This window comes from Numenius arquata, chromosome 2 (genome assembly GCF_964106895.1).
Source record: "Numenius arquata chromosome 2, bNumArq3.hap1.1, whole genome shotgun sequence".
NCBI classification, from domain to species: Eukaryota; Metazoa; Chordata; class Aves; order Charadriiformes; family Scolopacidae; genus Numenius; species Numenius arquata.
This window is the reverse complement of record NC_133577.1, coordinates 113,795,416-113,820,319: the sequence shown is the minus strand read 5'-3', so window position 1 is coordinate 113,820,319 and position 24,904 is coordinate 113,795,416. Positions and strand designations below refer to the sequence as shown.

General features: G+C 37.2%; 1 protein-coding gene across 1 annotated transcript in view; it reads left to right on the top strand.

The window, feature by feature from the left end:
• Positions 1-24,904, top strand: part of TAFA5 (TAFA chemokine like family member 5) — a 357,620-nt gene that overhangs the window by 228,669 nt on the left and 104,047 nt on the right. The window contains exon 3 of the mRNA XM_074168592.1: positions 10,711-10,860. Within this exon, the coding sequence (XP_074024693.1) occupies positions 10,711-10,860 (150 nt within the window). The remainder of the gene's footprint in view (positions 1-10,710; positions 10,861-24,904) is intronic.

Here is a 24,904-nt window from a genome sequence, read left to right as displayed (position 1 = left end):
GCATACTTTGGCCTCCAAGTTTTCAAACCTACCACAGTTTGGGGTAATGACACAGTTCTTTTTGCACAGGATATAGCTTACTTCCTGGTGGATGGTCATTAGAAGCTTGGGGTTATTATTTCTGCAGTTTAAGGACCAAGACATATTCACAGGAACTAACAAAAATAAACATTTCAGCAAATTGATTCTCCTTCCCCACATGACCAAGTTTTTTTTTTTGATTCTCCTTCCCCACTGGACCAAATTTTACTCCAAATCTGCTGTTGAACCCAGGATCTTGCAGTGCAGATCTTGTTATCAGTAGGAAGGGCATTTATACGATGACTTTTTAAATTCTTTGTTACATATGTAAATAGTTTTCAAGTCATTCTAGAATAACAATTATTTTGATTGTAAAAAGGAAAAATTGAGAGGAGTTAAAAACACTGTTTACCTGTGCTGCTACATTATATCTATTTCTGATATATGCTTTATCTGCATGTTCCTTCAAACTGATTTCATGCTCCCTGCAGTGACATATTTTGCTAACACAACAGACTTGTTCCTTCCCGACATACAGCTTCTGGCTCCAACAAATGTCAGTAGCTTTTTAGACAAACCTGTGCTTTTTATTCCTGTCTTTCTCAAGAGAAATATCAGCATCCCTCCAATAAGACTTTTTCCCCTATGGCTATTCTGTTTGTTTTATAAACAGACTAGGTTTATTTTACATGTAGAGGCTGGTAAAGACGTGGAAGGGTGTTTTTCTTCTTCTTTTTTTTTTTTTTTTTTTTTTAACAGTTTAAAATGTTTTTTGGAAAATAATAGAGTGACAACCACTTATCAATTTATGCAAATAAACATAGCTTTGTTTAATCCTGAATTCATGCAGTTATTTCCTTTTTGTAACCAATAGAGGCCTCCAGAAGCAATTAACTTAAGCTGTATGAAGAGGAAGGGAGAGGAGGCCCTCGGAGCTGCAGGTCCTCCTCCTCGGAGCTCTGTGTAGCTGAGATTTGCAGTTCACACAGCCTCACACGGAGGCAGAACTTAAGCAGGAAGGACACAAATGCCTTGTCATTTCTACTTATTTTTGGTAGCGTCGGTTATATGATTTCCTTTTTTGTAAGGTCTGCTTTTAGGTCATTATCCAAAAAGAGACATGAAAACTCAATACAAAACCCAAAATATTAGGCTAGGGAGGATATTTCTATAATATTAATGAAATCAACATTAGTGGGATCCATTTGGTTGATTTTTTTGTGATTGTACTTCAAAGACATTTCTCAAAGATGGAAGCTGCGATGTCTGATGCTGAAATTAAGGGTGCAAGAGTCTGGCTCTCCTGGTGCTTCAGCTTGATGGGCTTCCAGTCTCCATGCTGGAATCAGCGAGATCCTCCACAGCAGACCCGGCAGGGCAGGGTCTGGCAGCCAGGGAGGCACCGGGGCAGCCCCAGGTGCCAGTCATATTCCTGGGGTCAGGCTGGGCCGTGGGCCTGCAGGTGGGCCTGGCTTGGTGGGGCCCATGGCCGGGCCGGGCAGGGCTGTGGGGAGCTGGGACAGGCTCTGCTGTGGTGTCCCTGGGGTGGAATGGCGTCCTGGGCCATGGGCAGGTTGTGCTGGACAGGAACAGTGAGGCCTACTGGGGCCATCACAGCCCTGACATAAATTTATCTCTCAATGTTGTACTTCAGCTGTGGTTTTCTTTTTCTTTCTTTCTTTTTTTTTTTTTTTTTTTTCTGTAAAATGCAGCATATCAAATGTGTCGGTTTTGACCTGAGATTGTATAGGAATTCAAGAAATGACATTGCCGTGTCCTAAAACCATGGGATCAGAATGAATTACTTTTCAAAGTAGTGTACCAAATAGGAAAATTTGTTTAGAAGTAGGTTCATATGTATAAATGCCTTGCCTCTGCATTTATTGGTACAACCTTGGCTTGATTTTTCAAGCTTTTTCTGGTCTGGAATTCCCCTTTGTACCAATTCTATTTGAGAATTGCCTTCAGAAACTTAAATCTTGACGTCTGTTTTTACTGAACTTTGGTTTTAAATTTATTTTTCTTTCTGTTATGATTTTAGTAGTAAGATATAGGGGAAATGATTCATAATTATACAACAAAATATTAAGCAATTATGTACAATATCAGTATCAGGTGCAATAAGTTAGGGCATTAGTCTTATCTGGGAAAAAAAGAAATCTCAAAATGGGTCCTGAATGTATCTCAAATCTCCACAGACTCTATTTTCTTTCCTGTGCAACTATTTAGAAGAGTAGGATCTATCTTAATTAAAATTTATTGTTTATTTCAGAATGGAAGGGCTGAAAGCTATTTTCGTTTGCTCCTAATGTCTTTGCTGTTTATGTGCTTGAGATAGCTAAGTGGTAGTCTGAAAATTGCAATAAGATTAGTAATTACTAAGGGGACATAATGTACTGTTTTGTTGCAGTGGGGCTCTGAAAATACTTAAACTAACTCTTAAAAGGAGAAGGCATTCATCGTATTTTTTTCTTATTATTCATAAGTTTTACTTAACTGGATTCTACAGTGAGTTTTCCTTCATAAAAAAGAGCACTAAAAGCACATCTTTTGAGAAAAACTCTCTTCTTTTATACCACTAAAATCCAGAATCACTCCTTTTAAGATTGGGAAGCTGCAGAGGTCACATGGCATCATTGATTCCAGCCTGATACAGCTGTGAACCTGTAATGAAGTAAATCTATAGAAAGTTTTGAAAAATTAGTTCTGCTGCTTTTTTAGTTTACCATGGGTTGCACCAGTAAATTAGTATTATCCAAATTAGTTACTTTTTGTTTCAGACAGTGACATTGGTCCTGTCGTCTTCTACTGACAGTATAATCATACCCTCAAGTAAAACTGGTAAATACTATTTTAAAAAGGGTTGTTTAACTGTGCTAGCATGAAGAATTGCTTTGTGTAGTCTGTTACTTAAACAGCCACAACATTTGTTTCAATAGAAAGATACAAGGTCCTAAATGATATATGAAGCACCTCAGAAACAAATGTTATCAATGTCAGTGACTGTAGCAACAGAAAAGGGAGTGTATTTCCAGTAACACATTCTATTGAAAAATTGAAATGCCCTTGTATCACATAAATTAATATTGAAACAATGTTCTTATTTGATAGTTATTCTGAAACTGTGCTGATGCATTTGAACAGGCTTTTTCCCATACTGAGTTACAGAAGCTGAGCCAATTTTGGTCTGTTACTTTAGATTACATACGTCTTTTCAGAAGCTTTGTTGGAGTTGCTCTTTCTTATTTTATACTAGTTGGATTTCCACAAATTTTGCTTTTGTAGCTTAAAAGTGAGTGTGGTTCTTTGGGGCAAGACAATTTCTTGCCATAATCTTGCTTGTTCTGAACTAAAATTGAAAAAGAAAAGGTAATAAGACTGTTTGAAATTGGGTGATGTTCAGCGTAAGAGATCTTCTTTCAGGACATTTTCTTTGAGAAAGGATATATAACATAAAAAAAAAAATTAAATTCCACTTAAATATATGCTTTTTTTAAAAAAAAAAATGAAATATATTTAAATATTTGTTATTTAACCTAATGTCAAACTGGAAATCATGAGTGACACTAAGTATTTAACTTCCCCCTTATTTCAGTAGGAACTGTTGATATTCAGCCCTGCTCAGGAGTTGGCATGGCTTTGTTGTCAGAAAGACTTCAATATTGTAATAGAAAGCCACTGAATATATTCCTATGATCTGATTTTGAAACAACTCCTGCATTGTGTTCACTGACAAAAGAGTATCTGAATCTAGCCAAGATTTTTAATAACATCTAACTTGATGCATTTTGAACTAAAAGAGCTTGTTGCTAGGCGTCAAATTGGTGATGCATGGAAAAAATGTTCACTGAAACTATAATATAAGCCTCTATCTACAATTCAGAAGTAGATTTTCTAGAGGAGCATAAAATCTAAAACCCTGCAAAGACTCATATATTTAAAGTTTTATTTTCATTGTACCCACTGACACCATGAGCTTATCATCTGATTTTTTTTTTTCAAACAAATTTGAGGGAAAGTCTTCATCTTTTCATCATGAATAAATTAAAAATTCATAATATCTATAACTTGATTGTTGTAATCATTGTAGATTAGGCAGATTTTATTTTCTATTAGAGAACAGAAATATTTTCATGCACAGAAAATTAAAAAGTTATCCCAGGTACCCTCCATGTAATACAAAAACCTTTACTATTTGAGGGCTCTAGCTATGACAGACAATACAGATAATTCAAAAGCTGTATTCTTTCATAGAATCATAGAATGGTTTGGGTTAGAAGGGACCTTAAAGATCATCTCATTCCACCCATCTGCCCCGCCATGGCCAGGGACACCTTCCACCAGACAAGGTTACTCAAATCCCAATCCAGCCTGACCTTGAACACCTCTAGCGATGGGGTATCCACAGCTTCTCTGGGCAACCTGGGCCAGTGTCTCACCACCCTCACAGTAAAGAACTTCTTCCTAATAGCTAATCTAAATCTACACTCTTTCAGTTTAAATCCATTACACCTTCTCCTATTACTACAGTCCCTGATAAAGAGTCCTTCCCCATCTGTCCTGTAGAATTTTTTTAAATACTGGAATGCTGCTATAAGGCCTATAAATTTGTCAGACACGATTTGCTTTTAGTTGGCTGTCACTGATCACCTCCTTGTTTTCCATGTGCCTTAATACAGTTTTCAGGAGGATCTGCTCCATGATCTTGCTGGGCACAGAAGTGAGACAGACCGGCCTGTAGTTCCCCAGATCTTCCTTTTTTCCCCTTTTTAAAAATGGGTGTTATGTTTCCCCTTTTCCAGTCAGCAGGAACTTCACCAGACTGCCACAATTTCTCAAATATGAATGATAGTGGCTCAGCAGCTTCACCCACCAGTTCCCTCAGGACCCATGGAACCTCAGGTCCCATGGATTTGTGCACCTTCAGGTTCTTCAAATGATCTCAAACCAGGTCTTCTCCCACAGTGAGCAGTACTTCATTCTCCCAGTCTCTGCCTTTGCCTTCTGTGATTTGGGTGAAGTGGCTAGAGCACTTGCCAGTGAACACTGAGGCAAAAAAGTCATTGGTCGCCTCAGCCTCCTCCATATCTCAGGTAACCAGATCTCCTGTTTCCTTCTGGAGAGGGCCCACCTTTTCCTTAGTCTTCCTTTTATCATTGATGTACCTGTAGAAGCTTTTCTTGTTGCCCTTGACATCCCTGGCCACATTTAACTCTATCTGGGCTTTACTTTTCCTAACCTCATCCCTGGATGCTCAGACAATTTCTCTGCATTCCTCCTAGGCTACCTGTCCTTGCATCTACCCTCTGTAGGGTTCCTTTTTCTGTTTGAGATTGTCCAGGAGCTCCTTGGTCATCCATTCAGGCGTCCTGGCGTTTTTGCCTGACTTCCTCTTTGTTGGGATGCATCTCTCCTGAGCTTGGAGGAGGCGATCCCTGAATATTAACCAGGTTTCCTGGGTCCCTCTTCCCTCCAGGACTTTATCTCATGGTACTGTGCCAAGCAGATCGCTGAAGATGCCAAAGCCTGCTCTCCTGAAGTGCGGGGTAGTGAGCCTGCTGTGTGCCCTCCTTGCTGCCCTAAGGACCTTGAAGTCTGCCATTTCATGGTCACTACAGCCAAGGCTGCCCTTGAGCTTCACATTCCCCACAAACCCCTTCTTTTTGGTGAGAACAAGGTCCAGCATAGCACCTCTCCTCATTAGCTCCTCTATCACTTGGAGAAGGAAGTTATCAATGCATTCCAGGAACCTTCTGGATTGCTTATGCCCTGCTGTGTTTTCCCTTCAACCAATATTGGGGTGGCTGAAGTTCCTCATGAGGACCAGGGCCTGTGAATGTGAGGCTGCTCCTATCTGTCTATAGAGGGCCTTATCTGCTCAGTCTTCCTGGTCTGGTGGCCTGTAGCAGACACTCACTGTAATGTCACCTGTCCCTGCCCTCCCTTTAATCTTGACCCATAAATTCTTGGACAGCTCCTCATCCATCTCCTAGTGGAGCTCCATGCACTCCAGCTGTTCATTGACATAGAGGGTGACACCCCCTCATTTTCTCCCCTGCCTGTCCTTCCAGAAGAGCCTGTATCCTTCCATTCCAACTCTGCAATCATAGGAGCCATCCCACCATGTCTCCATGATGCTGGGAAGATGATAGCCCTGCAGGCATGTGCAGATCTCTGACTCCTCTTATTTCTTCCCCATGCTACCTGTGTTTGTATAGAGGCATTTAAGTTAGGCCCCTGATAGACCTGACTGACTGTCTGGAGTGGCCGGAATTCCTTTGTGCTGCACTCCAGGTGCTCTCCTGATGACCTGTGACCCTTTTCCAGGCTCAGGTCCTTTACTGCCGCTCCCAGGGCTTTGTAATCCTTCTTGATATTCCTTTCAGCAATGGTACATAGTTGACAGAGGACTCTTAATAATGCACATAAAAAATGCCATTTACTTTTATGCTTTTCAATAACAAACTCTTTTCTTTCAAGAATGTGAGTACAAAAGAACTTTTTAAAATATAATCATTTTACCTTGAGCTATTTCCTGTGCCATTTTCAAAATATGTGTACCTAAACTCACTGATTCCTACAGACTTTCATGAAAATCTCAGAGAGAATAGTTTAAGAGCTGATCATGATGGGACTTCATTCAGAAAATAGCAAAATAGGTGCTGAGTACAGCAATTACTGTGAACAAGTCCATGGATACAAGCTAGAAGCCAAAAACCTAATCCTGTTGTATTTGGAACTTCAACGGTTGTGGGTTTCTTTGGTTTTGGTTTAGTTTAACTTACTTTTTAAATTCATCATCCTATGCTTTTCCTTTTTCCTGAAAGAATTCCATATAGAAGCTGAGTGCTTGTGGTGGGAGAGAGAGGGGACATATCAATTGGCATTTATTAACGAGGTACAACATTATAGAAGAGCATTAAAGAACCTGAACCTTTTCTCTGTTTAGTAACTAGATAGTGGCAACACAAAAATCAAATAACTTCCAGTGAGGTTGTAATAACTGAAATAAACTTATAAAATAAATATTTATGAAATGTAAAATATTTTATATATAAAATAAATATTAAAACAATAACAGCATGAAAGAAATATCCACTCATTTACTTGGAAAACTGGATGATGGTAACTCTGAAATATACTTTATGCTTGGTCCATAAAATAATAAAAAAAGACTTTTTTTTTTTTTTTTTTCTTGGAAGAAAGACTTTCAGAAAAGGCTGGAATGAATCAATGTCCTGTGATGTTGCTTGCCCTTTTCTTTCCCCCAAGATTATTTCATTCTGGTTGGAAGGTGGTGAATTGCTTTGTATACTGCAAGTACATAAATACGATCTACTGAAAATATGGAGTCTTTATGACTGTTCCATGGACTGTGGCTCTTAATCTCTCAACTGGAAAAGCTCCAGTGAAACTCCGCTCGTTGCTGCCTTGAGATTTTTCCTCCGTGCTTAGGAGTGGAGAGTGTTCAGACATTCCCAGATAAATGTCCTTTTTTTCAGTAATATCTTTGAAAGAGCTCGCTATGTCAGCTTCCCTGAAAATGAAGGGTATCCTAATTCTTGATACGCTGTGCTTACAAGAAGTACATTCCTTTTGTTCCATCATTTTGTACCTTACATTTCTAGATTAAATTGTTAAAAAACAAATGTAGCATACATGTCATCTAAGGTACTCCTATAGACTTACCCTCTACTTAGTGAGAAACAGAGAGGACGTGCTTTACAAGAGGATGACTCTGGCTCTGGCGATGAGCCTCCATAACCTTAACTAATACTTTTGCTGTTTTACAGCCACCTAAAGCCCAGTAACAGTAGGCATAGTACTATGTTGCAGTGCTCAATATACTTGCAGTCTTTGCACCCTGTAACACAAGGAAGTATTTATGTCATATATGTGGGAAGAGCTGCTGCAGTTCTACAATAAATTTTAATTTTCTTCTGCTACAGAAACAAGAATGACAACAGAGAAATGATCTTTAAAAAATATCTATGAAATGTTTTTAAAATCTTTCATTTTTTTCCCTTATTTTAAATAGCTGCACAAAATTCCCTGAAAGGCAGTGTGACATTATCTTTATATAGCAATCACTCTGATTTAGGTATCCCAGCTTTTGAAGTTCATAAAAAAAAAAAAGAGGTCACTATGCCTGGAATAAATTATCATCTCTAAACAAAATAAACAACTGAAAACAAGCATAAAAAACCAAATAACCTATCTGGCTCAAAATGAACCTATGCAGAACTAAAACTGAACAGGTCCAAAAGCAGAAAAGGTTATCTATAGGTGTTCTTATCGATAGCCAGTGCTTGCATACCCTGGAAAGCTTTTTGTTCATTGTTCCTTTTCTTTGAATATAGTCCTTATTCACCTTCACTATGCTGTAAAACTGGTTCCTTTCCTCTGAAATGGGGTTTTATATAATGATCCACCAAGATTATATGATTTACCATGTCTTTTAATGAAAGTAACAATAGTATAAAGACTTACGAATAGTGGAGAATACAGCAACCCATACTCTCAGGAACACTTACACATATCATATTTATGCTTCCACCTTTTCTTTGGTTTCCATTCAATTTCTATTCTCAATGCAAGACTGTAATCATGACGTTCAGATGCCTAAGGGGTCAAGATCTAAATACACCTCTGATTATGTCTTTTTTACATGATCTACTAAGACAGCTGTATTCCTTGGGAGCAATACATCTTCTGCAACCCAGAATGAAATATATTAGTGATGGGGGAAAAAAGAATGCTTTTTTTTCGTTCAAGATGTTTTGCTGTAGCTGGATTTCCCTTGTCCTTATTTGTAAAATCATGTGCCATTCTCTGTCTTGCTAAACCTTTGCTTTTTAATCCAAGATTTTAGAGGAAACAAAGAAAAAACAGCATATAATAGAGTAAAAATCATCTCATCAGTATGTTTATCCTAAGATGTTTTTGTAGACAGAAGGGGTGGAAAAGAGCAGAAACCCAGGACTGACTGTAGCTCATAAGTCTCGTTGCCAGCAGCCATTAAACACTATGGTGATAGTGTTCAATGTCGTGGATATCATATCTGTATTTATATTAATGCCTAATGTATATTACTTACATACATGTCATATATTTGCATGAAGTTTTAGAGTACCTTATTCCATATTCATCTTTGAGATCCTCAATTTTACCGTGTTGTAATTCACTGCTGTGTAGGAGTCACAGCAAGATAAAATTTAGGTGGTTTAGCAGTGAACCCGTCACGATGCTGTTGACAGCCTACAATATTTTGCTGTTCTGACAGTATGCGCGCAATAGGAAGCATTGTAAGCTGGTTCTGAGAAGAATATACTGGGTAAACTTGTATTCTGAATGGAAAAAATGCAGTATCAGAAATATCATTACACTTTTCATTCCCATTCATATATGTTTCAGATTTTTTTGTGGTGTTTTTTTGTTTGTTTTTGGGTTTTTTTTTTTTTTTAATTTTGATGTTAATATAGGTTTAGAATTTCTGTTTTTTTCTCATTGTTCTTTTTCTATATTTCAATGGCATAAAAATAATTTACTGTGAATATGATTTAAACTGCATAACTTTTTTTATAAATACAATAATGCGTTTGTTCCAATCTTTTTTTTTTTTATGAAAACAAAATATAGTAAGCTTGTGATTTGCAGATATATTTTTGCACATTTGAAGGTTTCTAATGGATTGCCTACAAAGACAAAAGCCAATAGAAATTATATTTACTACATAAAATCCAGAAATTATATGTAATACAAAGGGATAGCTGGGATTTTTTTCAGTCTTACAACACATTGAAATTCAATAATGTATCTTACTTTCTTGTAAAAGGTAGTGTTTTGGTATACTAGTAGCCTACTATTGGTTGTACCAGAGGAATTGCATCCTTTTAAATGTGTAACATTTACTTCAGACTAATATTCTTCATAAAATAATTTTTTGCCACTTTTTGTTTTGCCTCTCATAGCATGGTCACAATTCAGAATTCAGGGGTGTAGATTTCCTTAGTGTCTAGGGAAAGCTACATATACTAGAGAAGTCAATAAAAAGCAAACAATGTTACTGAGCTAACAGGGCAGTGTCATTTTACTGTCATTTTCAGGGTGGTTATGCCGTAAATTTAGTAAAAGAAAAAAGACCACCTACTTCAAATATGAGTGAGGCAGAGAATGAATTACTGTTCAGTTTAGATGAAGCAAGAGCCAAAGGACTGACATTCTGGTCAAACATGGGCATACTTTGAAAGACTTTTTCTTTCAAAAACAACACGCAAAGCAGTTAAGACTTCATTATATTCATGGACATGTGGGGAAGTTTTTGTTTTCCATATAAATTGTCATTTCTTTTCTGAAAATACGTAAAGAGCAAGCCATTTAAATTGCGTTACTGTAAAAGCAGATTGTTCCCTTATTTAGCTGACATAAGTAAAAGTAACCTGTGTGACCTCAGCTCTCTGGCTTTTATGGAACAATAATCATTTTCTGACAGAACCAGTTTGCAGGGTTTTCATATGTCCACCGCAAAGAAAAATTGTATGTCACCTCGGTTTTATTCTATCCATCAGCTGGCTGCCCATTTGTTGTGGAGTGTCTGCTGTGACATAGGGCTGTGACTCTATTCGGCTGTAATAGATTACCTGTAGTGCATTCAGTGACTCTGGTACCTGTTGCTGGTTCTTTTTCCAGGTCAACTGGCTGCAGGTACATGTGAAATTGTTACTTTGGACAGAGATAGCAGTCAGCCCCGAAGGACTATAGCCCGACAAACAGCTCGCTGTGCATGTAAAAAAGGACAGATTGCCGGTACAACAAGAGCAAGGCCAGCCTGTGTTGATGGTAAGAAGCAAAGATCTATTCAATCAGTTTCTGCCAATACAAGAGTGGTGTAAACTGGTACTGTCTCATAGAAAAATAAAAGCTGTATAGAAGAAATCTCAATGTGTCCCAACTAACAATGGTAATACCGTTGAAATTCCTGAAAAGGGTATTGCTAATAGTATAGATATTTCAGTTACAATTTCTTAATTGGAATATACACTTTTGTTTTAGCTTGATATGTAGTTGAATGTTAAGGGCATGGTGCTATTATATTTTGCATGTGATGACAGCATCAGCAGTGAAATGGCATTCATTTTTCCCTTACTTTTTATTCCATATATCATTAAAAATAAAACAACACTGCGAAAGAGCCTCAAAGGTTTTATGCCACTGGGAAGTTAATGTGACTGTTCCTATGTGATAGATAATGTTGTTGAAGAAAACGCTGATACTATAGTTGGAATATAGCATCTGAATATACCTCGCATATGCAGCATTCCTTCTCTTCTTAAAATGATGATTCTGTATGATTCACTGCAGATGCAGTGATAGCATGCAGCTGGAAAACTGCTGACATACAGGGAGGTATGAAAATATTTCACTTTGAAATCATTTTTTGATACGAATGTATTACAGCTAAATAAGACATTAACAATGGGACACTTCAAGACAGGTCTGTCAGCGCAAGGCTATTAGCAAGCATTCATATTTTAAAAAAAATTGGAGACCTATTGAAAATAGTTGATGCAAAATATTATGTTTTGTTCTAGGTTCATCTAACAAAAGTAAAAAGATGCTTATGTATAGAACTATAATAAATTCACAGCCTGTCTTTGAATACTGACTGGTTTGAGTCCTCAAATAAAAATATTGCTGAGAACACCCTACTGTTGCCTCAGAATTTAGTCTAACCAGTCATTATCAAAGAGGACAGCTCAAAGGAGATTTCAGAGCCTACCCACAAAGCTAAATATAGAACATCATGCACATTCTATTTTTGCATTTTCCTTTCACTGTTTTTGGTACTCTGTAAGACAGTTTCTTAGCTGTCTCTTTCGTAATGTGATACTATATCCAGTAATTCTCTTGTTTCCTCTTTTATTGTAAGATCATAAGACTTAATTGCTTAAGAAAGGAATGATTTTATTGAGTCATTTATAGTCGTACCTTTGGCAAAAAAACCTTGTTAGCAATCAAAAAAATCAACATAAGTTTCTCATTTTAAAACAGCAAAGTTCTAAGGGAAAATACTAGTTTTGCATCATCTGGTGGGAACTAAACACAATTTTTCCTCAGTCAGTTATGGCCTGTGGTGCGATTCGTTTGCTGTGACTTGGGTATCCAAAGCTAGTTGTCTAACCTAGTAACCCCAGTTTTTCTTAAACCAAATGGAGATCAAAAGACGCCTTCTCAGAATAATTTATCTTATCCTAAGTGCCTAAGATAAATCAGATATATCACTGTCTGGTACTCACTGTTTCTCTGCCTTGCCTTAAGACACCTGTGGTGATGAGACTTTAGATAGCTAGAGTGTACATATGAGTAAGAAGACATGACTACACCTCATCCTCCCATTGCTATGTTAGCTTAGTTTTCAAGTATTGAAGGTTTGAGATCATTTAATATTTGAAAATATATTTATTTGTTTGTTTGTTTGTCTTATTGGGCACTCACAAACAAGGGCTATTTCAAATTCTGCTTTTGCTTTCAATATGCTTGATCATCATTTTATGAAAACAGAACCGGATGATGGGATCTATGGTTAGGTATTGTGTTATCAGAGACGGTTCTTTGTGTAATACTCCACATTTGAAAAATAAGTGGGAAGTTCATCAGTTGAAAAATAGAGCTTCTTATTAATTTATGTGTCAAAGTATTATCATTAATTTTTTAAAACTTCTCTACGTAATTCTAATAAGATGTAGTAACACAGTTCTTTATTATTTTTTGAAATGTTTATAGTTAGGATGTTGAGCCCTTTGCTAAGAATGATAACTACAAGACACGTAGGAGATGCTACCTTGCTCTCCTGGACACTGTTAGGGATATTTTGTAATCAAAGCTCAAAAAGGTTAATGATACCTAAACTGTATTTGAAGTTCCCATTAAAAAGAAGGCACAACCCAGACCTTAAATCTGTAGGTTTTATTCCTGAATGAAGTTAAAAAAGTAGCTTTACATACCATAAACACAAATATATTGGAAAGAATAAATGAGCATTTTATCTTGTCTCTAATCTTCTGCTTGCAAATAAAGCTGGCAAATAAACTGGTCATTGACTAACAAGTATCCATCTGTGAATTTACCAGGCTCGTAGCTTAAAGAATGCACACTGAATAACTGAATTTTTCCGTACTGCTTATATTCTTTTCTAGAATAAAGTGTTTCAAACACAGCTATTAAAGGCTTTCTTCTGGACATGAAATCTGCATAAAATTATGTCTGAGAAAAGCTAGTTTTATCTCTGATATTAAGTCAAATACTACTGGTTTAGGAATGCTACAATCAAACTTTTTTTTTTTTTTTTCAATAAAGAAGGGTATTTTCACTTATGGAAAATCATACATCTAGCAGACATTTCATTCATGTTTTTGTTGTATATCCCATTTTCCAGACAAATAAATAAATCCTTCTCTGAGCTTTCTTAAATAGGATATAGAGTGTGCTTCTGCAAATTGTCTTTATATTGTAGCTGATGTTAAGGATGTAATTGCTATTCAAGATTCCATTTCTGCTATCAAAAAAAATCTCATTAGGCACTGCTTTTTTTTCGTGCCAGTTTGCTTTCTAAAGATTTGATTCTTTTAGTTTTATTCTTTATATTGTTTTGATTTTAATGAGATTATTTTTGAAGTAAAGGTAGCAGAATTAGACCTTAGACCTTTAATAATTAATGCGAAGTCATTTGTGAAGGAAGCAGGCATAGTAAGCATGACCTGCTAACCTACTACCAAGAAAACATTAGCTAACAGTTGAGTTACAGCTTCTGTCAAGAGAGTGTTTTGAAGATTCAGTACCAAAGCTGGTGATTTTTACAACCTTGAAATGCATCATGTTGTACCTGCCTACCATTTGTTCATTCTTTAATGGAGAGAAGTGCCTTAGAATATATTCAGGTATGCTGTGTATTTCCTGGAGCTCTGAATTGCAAGTGTCAATTATTGCAGCAAAAAGAGTAAGTAACTTAAGGGCTCTTAAACCTCACAAGCATTGTCTGAGATTTTCCTTGTCAACATAGCTCTTAGACTAAGTCCTGAGTTGATTACCAAAATCCACTCCGATTTCTACTGCTACATCAGCTAAGGTCTTTTCCTTAAAAAATGAAAGACAGTATATGTCAGATAGATAAAACTGGAATTCTTAACAATGAAAATGCAGCATTTAGGACTCGGTCTGAGCAGAGCATGAAGAGCAGAGATTCTTTTGAAATGTTTCACTATGATGGAGTGTGCTGATTTATTCTTTTTTTTTTTTTTTTTTCTAGCAATCTTTAAGTATGGGAGATTGCTAATGTAATCTGAGAAAATGGCATTAATATTCATCCTGATTTCAAGCTTGATTTAGTGTTGATTGCTTCATTCCTAGACCCACAGAGTCATAATGTACATTTGGTATGTTTGGTTGTGATGTAATTTTTATTCATGAATGTAGGTTTTGCGATACCATGACAGTAGTTTGCCTGCATTTTAGTTATATTATTATTATTTACAACTAGCATTCCCTAGTCCCTTTTTTGAGCTCAAATTCCATAGCAGTGACCTCAGTTGCATTACTTTGATAAGATATTTATTTCAACATAGCATCTGGTTTATCACCAGAGTAATTTCCCTGTATGTCAGTCAAGCTTCATCAGTTTTTAAACTGGAGCCTGTGAGAGACTGGAAGATAGCAATTATTCTCTATTTTTGTCCAGTACCTTTGCTAATTTAAATTTGTTTTAAAGCAAGTAACAAAAAGTCTTTGATAGCAGTGTGTGTACATGTACATCTATGGTTTGCGTTCTTTTGCAAGAAGTGAATCTATCTGAAAATAAAATTTGTTATGCTGCAGCGTTTCATAGAATACAAGTATATTAACCTGAGAAGAGTGGGATGAACATTGAAATGTTCAACAGATTCCAGTAATTCTGTCCAATATATATTTATAGCTCAAAAATAAACAGCAATTTTCTCCAGAAAATAGAAACAGTTGATGAGAGGAAAAGTGGTATGAGAGAAGTGGTTTAATTGCTTGAGAAAATTAGGATAGTAATCTTTAATGTGCTTACCTGAATTCTGTGATTAGAAGATTCTCATGCTCTGGATTTGAGTTCTGGCTACTTTTATGTCCACAAAGTGCTATGAGAAATCCCAGGACCTTGAACCTGATATCAAAAATTCCTAAATTTGGAATAACTGGAGCTCAGGTAATTGAATTCAAAGTGCTCAATTTATGTCAATTTATTAAAGACAATTTACGCTGTGAATCAGTCTTTGGGTTTTTTTGTCTTGTGGGGTTTTTTTTTCTTTTGTTTGTTTGATTTTTTTTGTTTGTTTTTAAAGCTTTAATACAGTTTTAATTCTTTTGTGACCATTGTAACAATATTATTCGCTATAGAGTCTTAGTTGGTATAATTTGTTCATACATTATGATTAACATGCTTTTCAGTTGGCATTGATTGATATTGTTTAACACAGAAACTCAGGATCCACAAAGAAGCCACATTAGTTTAGATCAATAATTCCCTGCTCTTCTCATTATCTCTAGGAGTCTACGGGGAGGTGTAGGGGTCAGAACTGATCATTAATAGAATCCTAGGTCATGTACTTGAAACAAAGCTGCCTAATACCTGGAGAGCTTCATCATTCTAAAGCATCTTATACATACTGGGAGGGAGGAGAGGGGCAGGAGGAATATAATGATTTTCAAAAATGGGAATTGTAGCTTTTACCTTTAGAGTCTTTCATGTTTGTTAATGTGCTATTTGTATTATTTTATCCTGGGTTTATAGCAGATATTTGCAAAAATTTCCTCACTGTAAATATACTACATTTCACTTTTTTGCATTTAAGGTGTGTCAATTTAAAACAAGTAAAACCAAAAGCAAAGCAGGATGGATTAGAAATTTAAAGGAAGCTGAATAATACTACATAGGCATTTTGCTGCCACAGAAGTGGTGTACTGTATATTGTTGAAGATTTAAGTCTAGGAGGAGGGTGGGACTATTTGGACATGAAAATGATCAGGGCGCTGCAACACCTCTCCTGTGAAGAAAGGCTGAGAGAGTTGGTGTTGTTCTGCCTGGAGAAGAGAAGGCTACAGGAAGACCTTATTGCAGCCCTTCAATATATGAAGGAGGCTTATAAGAAAAACAGAAAAAACTTTTTAACAAGGCCTGTTGAGACAGGACAAGGGACAGTGGTTTTAAACAAAAAGAGGGTAGATTTAGATTGGACTTAAGGAAGAAATTTTTCACAATGAGGGTGGTGAGACAGGTGTGGTGGAACAGGTTGTTCCATGAACAATAAGTGAAGTTGTGGATGCCCCCTCCCTGGAAATGTTCAAGGCCAGGTTGGGTGGGGCTTTGAGCCACCTGATCCAGTGAAAGACGTCCCTGCCCATGGCACAAGGGTTGGACTAGAAGATTTCTAAAGGTCCCTTTCAAACCAAACCATCCTTTGATTTTGTGATTCTATTTGACCCTGGGCAAATGATATTAATTACATTATGGTGGTAGCAAAACAATTGGCTGTTCTCCTAGGTAGTTATGAAGTGAAACAGTTTAAAACATGTATTTAGCTTGCCTTGCTATTCTTCTTGAGAGATTGGAAAGAGTAACAATTATTTTAAACGGGATAATATTTTGCCTGTAATGAAAATTTTTGAAAAAATGATCCTAATAAAATTCTGCTGTTTCCCTGGTTTCTGAAAGACGGTGTCATCCATTTTCTGGTTTTCCTTTCTCTATTTGCATAAAGAGCCCAGGTATCAAAAAACACTGTCAGTAGTAAAATTTCAGTTGTCGAATCATAGAAAAGGGTAGAACCTTGCATTTCTGAAAATTCAGGTACACTAAACAGTTTAACTCATTGAGTGACCATGGTTTACAGAGACCTTCTGTCTAGATGTCTAGCACACCTGAAAATAAAATCCCTAATGTTTAAGTGCTTAATATTACTACTGAGTGAGAGACCATATGGAACAGTAAAAAAATATGTGATGGTTTAATATTTGCCTGGGAATATTCTGACTGTGGTCATGAGTTTAATTTCTGAAGAGTAAAGCAGGTTTGTTTATAATCAGGGCCTTTAAACAATTCTAGAACTTGTTAACCATTGGTCATATTTAATGCTGTGTGTGTTACTGGTAGGATGTAATAATGCACTGCAATATTAGAATATCTTTCAAGGAATGGGATAAATAATATTTTGGTCATTGCTTATATACTCTTAAGTTTTAGTATACCTACTTGAGCCTTGGCAGTCTTTTAGTGTTTTTTTGTTATGATGTATTTGAAGTGTTCAGAGCACTGTAAATGCTCATTTATGAAATAACCATTGGGTACTCAAGTACCTTAGAATATTAATCATTTCTATTTACTCCTACCTAGAAATCATTTTAATTTTTTTTTTTTTTTTTTTAAAAAGTATCCTTAACTATATTCTTTTGTTTAGGTGGTGGGGGAAGGATAGCAATTATGCATTTGACAGCATCATATGCATAAAGCTTAGTTTTCAACATGACTTAAAGGAATAACAATTCCTTTCCCCCTTTCCTCACCCTAACTCCCATTTATGCAGTCACAATTGCATCTGTGCTTACAGATGCACCAAAGCATGCACAATGCTTTATTTTCATTCAGCTGCCTCTAGACAGCTCTATCAGAATTGTAGATTTTCCCAGTTACTGACAATGGAAGTAAAATTGTTTCTGTGACTCATGAGCTCCCCTTCCTATGCATGGTACTGCCACATTATGACAATTTCCACCCTGTGGGTCACTTTTCATTTAGAAATGCACAGGAAGTTGAGTTTCACTCCAGTTGCTTTCCTTCCCGCTCCAAGCTGTTAAGGACAACATGTGATATTCCAAGTCAAGTTGAATAATGGTTCTTATCTAAATAGTATCACAAACTTGGTAAAATATATGCTCATATAAAATACATTTATTCTCTTTGGTCATGAATGTCAGGTGTCAGTTAGAGATTGAAGTGTTTCTGAGGAAAAAATGCCACTGTTCAACTCCAAGACAGACAATGAACATTATAAAACAAACATATCAGTAGCTACAGCATCAACAGCAACACTCATGTGTCTATAAGAAATACAGAGAGCTAAGTTAGGTTTCCCCTCCTGAGAATCCACAACAGGAATAACCAAAGACATGACAAAAAAGCAACCACCCAATGGAAGAAAAAAAAACCCCAAAAAACCCCAAACAAACAAACAAAAAACCACCAAAACAAAAACCAAAACAAAAACCAACCAAACAAAAAACTACTTAGGAAGGTAAAAAGCAGATCGGTAACTATCCTAAAGGAATATTTGCACCAAGAACAATAGTTAAAGGCTTTACTATGTTATGAAGTGTTTGGCCCCTAAACTCAAATGACTGTGGCCCCACCTCAAGTACTGTGTGCAGTTTTGGTTACTTCAATATAAGAAGGACATCAGGACATGCATCCAGAGGACAGTGATGAATATGATGAAAGGTCTTGAGGGCAAGACTTATGAGGAGCAGCTGATGTCACTTGACTTGTTCAGCTTGGAGAAGGCTGAGGTGTGACCTCATGGCAGTCTACGATTTCCTCATGGGGAGCAGCAGAGGCAGAGGTGCTGATCTCCTCTCTCTGGTGACCAGCAATAGGACATGATGAGGTGGAATGAAGCTGCATCAAGACTGGACAGTAGGAAAAAGTTCTTCACTGAGAGGATGGTCGGTCACTGGAACAGGCTTCCCTGGGAAGTAGTCTCAGCACCAAGCCTGTCAGAGTGCAAGGAGCTCTTAGTCACATGGTGTACTTTTAGGTAGTCCTGCGAGGAGCAGGAAGTTGGACTCGATGATCCTCATTGGTCCCTTCCAACTTGAGATATTATATGATTCTATGATTCTGAGACTGGATATGGCAAAATGATGCAGACCAAGATTTTGCATAATGCTAGTGTTTTCTACAAAATAACTCATTCTTTAGCAGTCAGGTAGCAGAGAGTGAGTACTGATCACAGCTTGAAAGTCAGGTCCAGTATGGGTTTATGGGTTCTCAGGTGGAGTACCTTCTTTTACTTTTTTTTTTTTTGTTTTGTTGTAGATATCCACTGCTTCCTAGTGGCAAGTAGATCTATACATCTCTTTCCATAATCTAAGAATGTTTATGGAGTAAAAAATCAGGGATGTGGAGGAATTACATTCAAATAATTATGTAGCTAATTGGCAGATTATTTTCTACAAGATTCTGAAGAATTACACACCACAGATTGAGAGGAAACACTTTGTATATAAGGGAAATAGATCTGGGATAACTGCAAATAAAATGTAATTGAAGATAAAATACTTTTCTAACCTTCGTACCTATAACTAAGTTACCAAACTGGAATTACTTTTCACTCATAAGCATCTTTCTTCGGGGTTAAACCTGGCATCAATACACCATTTCAGGTTAAGTGATGGTTGCCTTTCTAAATGGCAGTGCAGGGAAATATTTAGGAAAACAGAATTTAATTATGTGATTTGGAAGGTGTCCAGAAACCAGGGGTTAACACTGGTACTGTTGCAAAGAGTGCTGAGAGAACTTTAATTGCCTCTAATGCTTAATGCCTTGCTTTCACATTTCATCTGAAAGACAACACCTTCAGCCTCCTGGTGTTTCATTGCACGCGTTAGTTCATCAATGCTAACAGCTTCGTTTCCTTTAGTTCCTTGATGCTCCTAAGCAGTCACCCATGTAGTCTAATCCTCTTTCATCTACGTGCTCTGATGGCAGCTTCAGCACAGAAAAATGTTTGGAGGTTATGTGACATTAAATTGTGGAACAATTTTCTGAGGGAGTGGCTGGAAGCCTAATTACTACAGTCATTTTAAATTGAACTGGACAAAATACTAGAGAACATATTATGCATTAACATAAGTATGCACTGCATCACTGGATAGAGCACTCTGTGCTTTATTTCTTGCGGCAGAGCACTACCAACATCCACAGGAGTCTGATTGCAGTCTGATTCATTAGCTAACTTCAGGCAATAGGTCAATGTGAGGTTCCTAAATTCAGGAGTTTGGTCACTGTAAGCTCTCTCTGTGGACAGTGATATGAGATGGGCACGTCAGAGGTCACGTAGTGTCAATATTGGAACCACCTTCTGAAAGCTTCTCTCTTTTTCTCTCTTAGAGGATTGAAGAGAACAGAGGATGACTAGCAGAGTAGGTTTTCTGCTTGAATGTAATATGTGTAAACACTTCAGGCCATCAGCTGCTCACATTGCCTTCTGGAAAGCCACTGTCTTCACTGATTAGAGGCAATTTAAGAAAAAAATGTAACATGTTTATATTACCCCCTCTGCTTGTCATCCTATGTTCCAGTTATCCCTAGAACAGAGGGAAAAGAGAAACTTTCAAAATTATTCATGTGTGAAGGTGGGCTTCTGTCAGGGCAACATGTTTATCTCCAGTGAGTGCAAGAGAATATAGGGAGATGAACCTTTGTAAATACCTCTGCCATCAATGGGTGAGAGAAGACTATAGCTAAATGACACTTCTGGCACTATGTGAAAGCAACATGGTCAAGGACTACTTCCTCTCCTGCCCCCGCAGAGAGAACTGTAAACGGAGAAACTATATGTTTCACAAAAGTGAATCAAGAAAGATTATAATATGGTTATAAATGGCATTTTAAAGCTATATGCCACTTTATTTTTAACTTACCTTAGATTTAATATCTGTGATGATAGATGATGTGTCAGAAGACTCCTAGAAAATGTTAAAATTGATGGCTAAATTAGTGACAACATTAATAACACTACTACATCCAGCACCTGGAACAGAATAGTCAATGCTAGGCGGTTTTTATTCCTCGCTCAGAATACTCTGCACAGGGGTGATTCAGAGAAAATACCCTCTTTGAATGTAAAGGAGTTGGGTTTCCCCTGCTGTTAAGGGTTGAGGTCATACTGCAGGATGGAAAAAAGTTTATGGCATTAAAGCTGGCATTTTCATATCATAAATAAACTTTAGGTATGACTGTATTTTTTATTTTCATAACTTGTTTTGCTTATGTCTCACTGTTGTGTTATTTCTGTTATACCATAGGCATGCAAGGTGCTTCATAAGCAAGTATCATACAGTCCTAGACTGAAAGCACTTGCAGTCTAATGACAGAGTCCTTGTTTGTACAGCTAGACAAGGAAATAAGTATATGTAGATGTTTCCTTGTGTTAATTATATAAATTGTGGGGAGTAGGATAAGGAGGAAAACCCTCCAAACTTCTGCGTGCTCTCAGATGAGGTGAAAATGGGAAAGTAAAATTTCCATCCACTTTTTTCAGAGGATTTCTTTGAGAGTTTCAGTCTTTCCCTAGCATCCTTCCTAGGAGGCCATACGCAGAGGACCTCTACCTTGACTCATCCCTTTTGAGGGATACTCTCATCCCTTTTGAGAGGGTAAGGATAAGCCCTGATTGAACGTGAAGGAAGAGGATATATAACTAGTCAAACCCAAGGATTAAGTAGGAGAGAAATGAAAAGGGATGAAGGAAAAAATTACCTCTCCTTAAAGGAGAGGAGAGAGAGGATATCAGAGGTAGGCTGTAGTCAGCAAGAAAAAGGTGGTATTGCAAAAACAAACATGACTGATTTGGTGTGCAACAGGGTGATTTACTGTGAAACAGACTCTCATTTGAAGGGAAAGTTGCACATACAACAAGAAGGGAGCAGAATACATGAAATAAAGAAATGCAGTACAAAACTCAGGTAATCCTGAAGGTGATAAGAATTTTGTCCTTTCCATATTTTCTAAAGCATACAAAAAGTACCTTCTGTGTATTGTTCATTCTGTGAGCTCCCATGGTAAATTCATCTTACATAAAGAAATAAATTAAGCCGGCAGCTACCAGCTTCCCTGAGTCAGATGCACCTTCCAGCCAAATAATTCCCTCTTCCTTCCCTAAACCTCTTCCCGCCACAGCAATCAATAAGAATTTTTTTTTTTTTAATCACTGGGGGTTAAATGCAAATGGACAACACCTTTGATGGGCTGTGTGTTAACTAGGAGGCATCTGATCTTCTCCCCTGTACTTCATGTTACGTCCAAAGTTATTCAGTATTTCCCTGCATTCTGTGTTATGCAGTGACTTTCCAACTTTCATGCCCAGTGCCTTTATTGTACATCATAGTCCTCTTTGTTCAGAGCCTTTATGCACAGCAGGGGTCTTCCTCTGCCTGTCTGATGCTGCACTAGGCAGCTACCACTGTACATCCCATGGGCACTCAGCACAGACCCACGTCCAGGCTCTCTCCATTGCCCTGCACAATGTAAATCTCCTCCAACCCACACATAGCATTCCCACAGAGCTCCCCACTAATGTTCACTGATTTGGTGACTTGTGGAGGGGAAGATGTGGACCACAGGACCAAAAGAAGGGAAGCAGTCTAAGAGCTGTGGGATGGTATTGCTGAAGTGGTGCATTCTCAAAATGAAAAGGTGGGGTGTCCTGATTTGAGGCTTTCAGGGAAGACACTCCTAGTACGGAGCAAAAGAAAGGCAGGAAGAGATGTAGCGATACAGAGCTGCTTGATATAGAGTGCTTGGGAAGAGCTGGAAGAGGGAATAGTGAAAAACAATGAGGTTGAAGGGAGTGGACCAGGGCAGTATGGAATGAAGTCATCCCAAGGGCTAGAAGTTCCTCACCTCAAGAAAGAGAAGATATCACAGTCTACACTGGGCATCACAATGGAGAAATAAATTCTTATCTGGGGTAGAAAAATATTAGTATTTTTTGAGTGTTTGGGATAAAGAATAGAATGGATTGGGATTTTTTTTTTTTTTTTTAAATAAAGAAAAAGTTTATGTATTGTTTTTTCCTCAATTGTAATAGAATGTTTTGGTGCACACACTAGCTCTGACATTACAATAACAAAAGCCAATAGAAAAAAAATTCACCTGTTTTCTATCCAATTATAATTTTTAATGTTTTCCTTCATTACTGTTTTGCTGTTTAGATCTTACATATCTCCTTTAACGGTCCTACATAATTAGAAGAGTCAGTCCTCCTGACCTTGAGAATAGTCAGCTTGATTTTTTTTTAATATTTTCAAAGTTTACTATCTGGCATATGTGTAATACAAATTAAAAGATTTTAATAACAGGCTCTCTTTGGTAACATCGATGTCTTCTACATAGAACAGCAAGCATATTTTAAAATTAAGGCTTCAGCTTTGCATGAATTAGTGAATTTTTAATTTTGCTAAGCATAAAACATTGAGTGTTTGCTAAGAATACTGAGCAATTCTGACCAGCTTTTTTAAAGTAGTTACTCTAGATTCAGTATTTGCATTCTTTCTTTAATGGCCTTAGGTCAGCATACTTCAATTTCGACATAAGTTTTGGAAGCATAATCATTATATACTAGTGTAAAGCCAAGGGAAATGCCAACTTTGAAGTGTAGAAAAGAAGGCTGGAGCATTGAGTGTAGGTCCCAGCGTAGCCCTGCTCTATACTGAGTATGAACCAGACTCAGTGTCAACTGCTTACATGCACTGACATATCCTTCCTCTGTTTTACTGTGTGGTCACATGGGGGTGATGCCTGATGGGGATCTTCTAGAAGGGCCTGTTTCCTGCCTGAAGAGTGTCAGCAATTTGTGCCCGGTTGGAGCTTAAGCTTTCTTGGAAAGACTTATCATTTTCCCCACAAAGTGTCTGGAACCCAATTTTTATGTGATAAGACTTGGTTAAACCAGATCAGGGATGCACCATGTTTTAGCTAATAATATCGAGGTTTTCTCTGTGCCTGTCATCTCAGAGGACCTCAAAAACTCCCACAGGTGTCTGTTTGCCTCTTTTAGTCTGTATTTTCATACGGTCTCTATCTGAGGTTCAGATTTTCAAATGCAGACAGCTTGGTTAGTGATTTCAGTTTGAACGTTGGCAGCTCTCTATTGAAGTGGTTGGCAGCAGACAGATAAACTGCTGAAGGAAATCAGCCTCATGGTTTTGGGGCAGGAGGAGATCTGGGTTTAGAATGGTGGGGTAGGTCTTCACTGTTAGGAAAATGCTACTAGATTTTTAGTACCAGATTTCCTGAAGAGCAATTCTTAGACTCTTCCTGCAAAAGAACTAGGTTTTGCACTTTTGCATTTGTCAGACCTCAGAAGTGGAAATGTCAGTCTGTATATTTGAAGTACCTGACCTTTGTTCATTTTGATTCAAACCAGAATTTAATTATTTTGTGATTTCACCATCATACGCTAAAAAGTGCTGTGTTGGTGCTGTCTTCCTTTAGCAGCAATATGAACTGCATTATCTGCATTTATTGGTGGCATCAGGTACGATCTAGCACATTTTGGTGTATTCTTAGGGTAACATAGAGCCCAGCTAGTTTTGAAACTGTTTGCACATTATAGAACCCTTTGTTTTATGTATTTAGAAACAAAATGTATATGTATGGGGATCATGCTGCCTTCAGTTCTGTAGGCACTTTACACAGCATGATATTTTATTTTGTGGTAATTATATGGTGGTTTTAAGATTTACCTTTATGTTAATTTTATATATAATTTGATATATAAAAGTAGTTTTATGTATAAATATATGGTAAATATAAAATATTTTTATATTATTATTATTATTATTATTATGCAGCATTAGAGTGAATAAATTCAGAGCTGAAGGCCAAAACACAAAACTCTTCCTCAAAACTTAGTGCTTCTGCTACAAAATTACTTGCCTGGTCAAGGATGACTTTGCAAGTAAAAAAGTCCTAAGAGAGGAACCAGATAGTACTGTACAAAGTAACCTATCAGTTGTAATTGTCCTAAGCTGTTAATTATACCCCTGAGTGTAGTTTCCGGGACAAGCCAGAGGACTCAAGTCAGGT